The following is a 6,700-nucleotide window of genomic DNA, read 5'->3' as shown; positions in this document are numbered from 1 at the left end:
CTTATTTTAATTAGGTTTTTTTTTTGTTGCGAGCCTATTTGCTGTGGTGGTGCAACGAGCATGAATGACGACACGCACAAAAAAACGGAACGGTCATGATCATTAATACGTGGCGTGTCGGGTAAAAAAATTGTCTTTGTTCACAAGGCGCGCGCACACACATAGATGCAACGATTTCTAAGTGAAAATTACGTAATCACTCACGATTCAATTGACTAGTCTTTGTTGTTGCTGCTGTGCATGCAGAATATACAGTGGCGTAATTATGTCGTGAGCAGAATCGAATAATTATTTTTGCAGCCCTTCGTCATTTATGTAGTTTATTGTAAAAATTCGGTCACAGTCCTTGTGATCACTGTTACTTTGCAATTATGGCTTTATTTTTTGGTGCTTTGGAAAAGTTTTTTGTTTTGGGCATGTTTGTTTTGTTGTAGTAAGGAGTTAGCCTTAATCTAAGTTTTCTTGTGGTTGTTGTTGTTTGACTTGCTTCCCACTGGGATTTTTTTACACAGCGTTGGTGTACGGTGCTTTTTTTCAGGAATATTTTTTGCTGTTTTTTTTCCCATGGATTTTCTTTTTGCACAGTCACGGTCACTTTAAGATGTTTTTCTTGTTCGTGTTTTTGTTTTTTTGTTTGTTGTGGTTGCACCCGATTCAAGAGCCGGATGGCTCACAGGGCTATACCAAAATAAACTGAACTGATGAAAGCCAACTTCAAACCGTGCCGATTAGAGGGGTTGACCAAGCAGCAATAAACAGCGTAAAGCAAGGACGTAATTATAATATATATTGGGGGGGACACACCCCCAAATGTTCAAATATGCTCAAAATGCCCCCCCCCCCCAATATATTGCTATAAAATACATTTCTGTTTATATGGCTGTACTTTATTAATCCCTAATCTCTGCCATTACATACAATGAAACAAGAAAAGGTAAAAAAAACAGAGCAATGTAATACAATACACTATTAGACATTGTAAAACAAAAAAGTCCATCCTATGTGTTAGTAAATTTTTTAAATATTTTAGGCAGGAAATTCGTTTGGTCCCCCCCAATGTTGACTGCATGGCTACGGCCTCGGCGTAAAGTATGGTGAAACAACCCTCCATGAAAATTTATAGGGATATTCATCTGTAAAATATATCGTGGTTTAAATGCCATGTGCAGTATGTATCGTACAGCAAATGTTTTAATCGAGTAATGAATGCCACGTTGGCAGCGTCGTAATTGTCACATGCCAGTGAACCACATGCCAACGTTGCCGCAACGTTGGTAAAGGAGGTCCCATGATGTAGATGCTCATCCCCGAGCTCTCATTACTCTGATAGTTCATTGTGTTGCCCCCCTACGCTGTGTATCCAGAGGTCACTGGAAGGGATCTCAGAAGTAGCCAGGGGCGGAGCCACAGGGGGGGGGGCTCGGGGGGGCTCAGCCCCCCCTGAAATTTTGGGAAAGTCGGTAATCGGGATAACTGGATATCCGGCTGTTGCAAAATGCTGCAGGCTGTCACCTCATGTGCTGCTCTGCAGGCTGCTTAAGCGGCAGCCTTTCAAACTTATCGAACTTATTAGCCACATCAGCGGCTCCGACCTATTTATAAACTCCGCGTTCAAATCCAATAAAAAAAAATGTTATATATTTGTGGCGCCCATTGGAAAACATAAACACTGGATATCTCAGAATATTTAAGTCAGCTCCCCCCCCCCCAAAGTAAAAATCCTGGCTCCGCCCCTGGAAGTAGCTCTTTGGTATCCACGTTTGTGGGCCATTCTCTTACACGAAAGAGTGTAGTAGTTTGTGAGACACGTGGATGCGCATTTTGTCATGATTACTACCATAGCACAATCAAGAAAGTTCGGTGACGTGATGGCGCGACTATTTTTTTATGTACACCCTGGCAACAGGAATGGAACTCGTTCGAGCGAACCCCCCCCCCCCCCCACCGGGGAGACGAAATCAGTTCACGTGCAAATGGATTGCCCGATTGATTGTTGCATCGCAATATCGTGAGAGGTGGCGGCGGCGGCGGCGGCTTGTGGAGGCATTGATCCAGCAGTGGATTGATCATGGCTGTTGCTGATGATGATGATGACTCCCCGGGCATAAGTAACACCATACTCTTTGGTTCTATTCGGTAAAGTCACGTAGGTAAAAAATAAAATAACAAAAATCACGACGTTTCGGCCACAACACAAGTGGCCTTCATCAGGTGAAGGGACCGTGCTGTCATGAGGACAGCGTTGGAGTGACAGCACGGTCCCTTCACCTGATGAAGGCCACTTGTGTTGTGGCCGAAACGTCGTGATTTTTTGTTATTTTATTTTTTACCTACGTGACTTTACCGAATAGAACCAAAGAGTATGGATCCTTGCAGTCACGAAAGCTTCAAATCTAGAACATAAGCAACACCGCCTACGCGGAGATGGCCACGTTTGAGTGGGATTTGACCCCGTTATGGTCACGTAACTCACGCGCAGTTTGCGCTTGCGTGCAGTGGAGAAATAAAAACGAAAAAGCCGTGTCACGCCCGTGGGATGGGAACTACAACAAATAATAATGTACAAAAAAATGTATCGTTGATTCTCCCGCGCTGAGAACGCTGGAGCTTTTAAGTAACGACCATTTTTCGATTTAAAGCTTTCGTGACTGCAAGGATTCATCTTCTTTGGTTAATTTCGGTAAAGTCACGTAGAATGAGAATAAAATAATAAATTAATAAAATGACACAACAAAATTCTCACGACGTTTCGGCCACAACACAAGTGGCCTTCTTCAGGTGAAAGGAACAGACCTGTCGGCCGAAACGTCGTGAGAATTTAATTGTGTTATTTTATTAATTTATTATTTTATTCTCATTCTACGTAACTTTACCGAAAGAACCAAAGAAGATAACGACCATTTCCCGAAACTTCGCTTTGTTTTTTATACGTTTCATTTTACAGGTCACTGAGTTATTGAAGAATGTGTTGATTTTTTGTTATTTGTGGTTGTGCACCACTCTCAGCATTTGTGTCACAACACAACGTTCTACGTTTGGCAAACAACGTGGACATATTGAACTGAAATAAGTTGTTATGCTGTGCAACACGTTCCACTGAGGGTTAGTTCAATTGAGAGTTAGTTCCACTGAGGGTTAGTTCCACTGAGCGTTAGTTCCACTGAGGGTTAGTTCCACTGAGGGTTAGTTCCACTGAGAGTTAGTTCCACTGAGAGTTAGTTCCATTGAGAGTTAGTTCCATTGAGAGTTAGTTCCACTGAGGGTTAGTTCCATTGAGGGTTAGTTCCATTGAGGGTTAGTTCTATTGAGGGTTAGTTCCACTGAGGATTAGTTCCACTGAGAGTTAGTTCCATTGAAGGTTAGTTCCATTGAGAGTTAGTTCCACTGAGGGTTAGTTCCATTGAGGGTTAGTTCCACTGAGGGTTAGTTCCACTGAGGGTTAGTTCCATTGAGAGTTAGTTCCATTGAAGGTTAGTTCCATTGAGAGTTAGTTCCACTGAGGGTAAGTTCCATTGAGGGTTAGTTCCACTGAGGGTTAGTTCCACTGAGGGTTAGTTCCATTGAGAGTTAGTTCCACTGAGGGTTAGTTCCACTGAGCGTTAGTTCCATTGAGCGTTAGTTCCATTGAGAGTTAGTTCCACTGAGGGTTAGTTCCACTGAGGATCAGTTCCATTGAGAGTTAGTTCCATTGAGAGTTAGTTCCACTGAGGGTTAGTTCCATTGAGGGTTAGTTCCATTGAGAGTTAGTTCCATTGAGGGTTAGTTCTACTGAGGATTAGTTCCATTGAGCGTTAGTTCCACTGAGCGTTAGTTCCACTGAGGATTAGTTCCATTGAGAGTTAGTTCCATTGAGAGTTAGTTCCACTGAGGGTTAGTTCCACTGAGAGTTAGTTCCACTGAGAGTTAGTTCCACTGAGAGTTAATTCCACTGAGGGTTAGTTCCATTGAGAGTTAGTTCCATTGAGCGTTAGTTCCATTGAGAGTAAGTTCCATTGAGAGTTAGTTCCATTGAGAGTTAGTTCCACTGAGGGTTAGTTCCATTGAGAGTTAGTTCCATTGAGAGTTAGTTCCATTGAGGGTTAGTTCCATTGAGGGTTAGTTCCACTGAGGATTAGTTCCACTGAGGGTTAGTTCCACTGAGGGTTAGTTCCACCGAGGGTTAGTTCCACTGAGGATTAGTTCCACTGAGGATTAGTTCCACTGAGGGTTAGTTCCATTGAGGGTTAGTTCCATTGAGGGTTAGTTCCACTGAGGGTTAGTTCCATTGAGAGTTAGTTCCTTGAGAGTTAGTTCCACTGAGGGTTAGTTCCACTGAGGGTTAGTTCCATTGAGAGTTAGTTCCACTGCGGGTTAGTTCCATTGAGAGTTAGTTCCATTGATAGTTAGTTCCATTGAGAGTTAGTTCCACTGAGGGTTAGTCCCACTGAGGGTTAGTTCCATTGAGAGTTAGTTCCATTGAGGGTTAGTTCCATTGAGGGTTAGTTCCATTGAGCGTTAGTTCCATTGAGGGTTAGTTCCACTGAGGGTTAGTTCCATTGAGAGTTAGTTCCTTGAGAGTTAGTTCCACTGAGGGTTAGTTCCACTGAGGGTTAGTTCCATTGAGAGTTAGTTCCACTGCGGGTTAGTTCCATTGAGAGTTAGTTCCATTGATAGTTAGTTCCATTGAGAGTTAGTTCCACTGAGGGTTAGTCCCACTGAGGGTTAGTTCCATTGAGAGTTAGTTCCATTGAGGGTTAGTTCCATTGAGGGTTAGTTCCATTGAGCGTTAGTTCCATTGAGGGTTAGTTCCACTGAGGGTTAGTTCCACTGAGCGTTAGTTCCATTGAGAGTTAGTTCCATTGAGAGTTAGTTCCACTGAGGATTAGTTCCATTGAGGGTTAGTTCCACCGAGGATTAGTTCCATTTAGGGTTAGTTCCACTGAGGATTAGTTCCATTGAGGGTTAGTTCCACTGAGGATTAGTTCCATTGAGGGTTAGTTCCACTGAGGGTTGTTTCCTTTGTTTTGCATCGGAGGCAATCGATTCCGAATGTCGCGCGCAATGGAATCGATTCCCGCGGCCTTGGTAACGACGCGAGCGGAGTGGGAGACGCCGATTCAGCTGCAGGCGAAGCAGCGACTATTAACAACAGCGACAATTAAACAACAACAGCGACAATTAAACAACAACATAGACAGCCAGCAACCACTCGCAACGTTTTAAAGCTGCACGCCGCCTCTCAGCGCTGTTGAAACTCGCTTACATCCTGTGCCTCAATGGAGCGTGTTGCATTCGGTTGAATTAGACATCGCACGGCTGCCGAAAGTCCGAATTAGATCGTTCAAGGCAATTATATTAATACCGGGATACGTAAGGTATGTTCATGGTCAGAGTTATGAACGTCAAACGTGGCTGAATATGTTCAATTCAATTGCCTGTCGTGGATAAACACTGGGGAGTACACTGTACATTACTTTATTGTACTGTACATAGCGGTACTTTTCAAGGCTTGTACGGTAATGTAAAACAGATCACCACCTCAATATCTCAACGCGTTTCTCGCGAGTTAAAACTTTCCATTGCATTGTTGCTCAAAGTTGTAGATCCCGCATGTATTGTACAGGATGTACAATAGATTGTTTAGTGTTAATGCAGTACCACTGGGCCGTGTTTAACTTTGTGCGTGCTCTAAACAGGTGAAGACACGATATTATCTCATCGCTTTAACCGGGTGAGATGTTCAACTTTCCCCATCGTGTTCTGTAATAACACTTTTCAGCTGTCTTTATTTCACCGAGTGAGAATATGCTGACGTCTCGGTTTTCCATCATGCCCTTTAATCAGGTAATGTTGAAAAGTTTGTTCACCAAAGCCTTTATTTAGACAAGTAATAGTCCATGGAGAATTATATTTAGAGTTTTATTTTCATCTAATCAGGTAACATTGATGAGATATATAACTTTGTCGCTTCATCTCTCATCTCTGCATCCATGTATTTTCGTCTGCCCTTGCCTTCCCATGTTATATCCCTTATGTCTTTGTCTCCACAATGTCCTCACCTTCCAGTATATTCATTACCTAATCACCTTACTTCCTCACGTCTCTATAATAAACCTCTCTTCAGGAAAACCTCATTGAGGCTCGACACTTTCAGGAGGGTCCTCCATTGATATGTTTGACCATGTCCATTAGTGTTTGGCACATAGCAAGAACCCATAATTACTGAAGAATACCCATGCAGTCTCCTATACTAACCAAGCTTAAGCTTGTTTAGTTTCTAGGCACGTTCAGGACGATTTGGTTGTATTGCAATCCCCACAATATTCTCGTTTCTCCGTGTTATTCTGTCCCCTCTGACCACAAGTGTGTAGAGCCATGGAGCGCTACACGATGGTGTCTCAGATCGGCGAGGGTTCGTTTGGTAAGGCCATGCTCGTAAAATCCAAGGCTGATGGACATCTTTACGTCATCAAAGAGATCAACATCTCCAGGGTACAGTGCTCCAGTTCACAAAAAAATCACGCTTAATGGGGGCTTCAAAAATCCCCACCCTTATGCTCCACAGTTCAGCTGAATTATCTTTAACCAACTTTACCCACCAATTAGCACGGTTGGCTACATATGGTGTGAAAGATGTTCAAAATTCATAATCGAGGTTTTCTTGGGTTAGATCGAGTAAATATAAATGTGTCGTTAAACCCGCCACGACCCGACAGCCAAA

At 43.0% G+C, this 6,700-nt stretch overlaps 1 protein-coding gene across 6 annotated transcripts in view; it reads left to right on the top strand.

Moving 5' to 3' along the window:
- The first annotated feature begins 99 nt into the window (after positions 1–99).
- LOC116954991 (serine/threonine-protein kinase Nek1-like) overlaps positions 100–6,700 on the top strand; it is a 37,939-nt gene continuing 31,338 nt past the window's right edge. For 3 of the 6 annotated variants that reach the window (XM_076074784.1, XM_076074778.1, XM_032975928.2), the window contains exons 1-2: positions 5,014–5,354; positions 6,344–6,471. In XM_076074784.1, coding sequence (XP_075930899.1) covers positions 6,355–6,471 — 117 coding nt within the window. In that variant the 5' untranslated portion in view covers positions 5,014–5,354; positions 6,344–6,354. Of the gene's footprint in view, positions 122–5,012; positions 5,355–5,675; positions 5,711–6,343; positions 6,472–6,700 lie in introns of those variants that run through there. The other 3 variants (XM_076074765.1, XM_076074769.1, XM_076074782.1) reach the window with 3 other exon arrangements.

This window comes from Petromyzon marinus, chromosome 3 (genome assembly GCF_048934315.1).
Source record: "Petromyzon marinus isolate PM22_M1 ecotype Great Lakes invasive population chromosome 3, UKy_Petmar_22M1.pri1.0, whole genome shotgun sequence".
In the NCBI taxonomy this organism is placed as follows: domain Eukaryota; kingdom Metazoa; phylum Chordata; class Hyperoartia; order Petromyzontiformes; family Petromyzontidae; genus Petromyzon; species Petromyzon marinus.
This window is presented reverse-complemented; position numbering and strand designations above follow the sequence as displayed.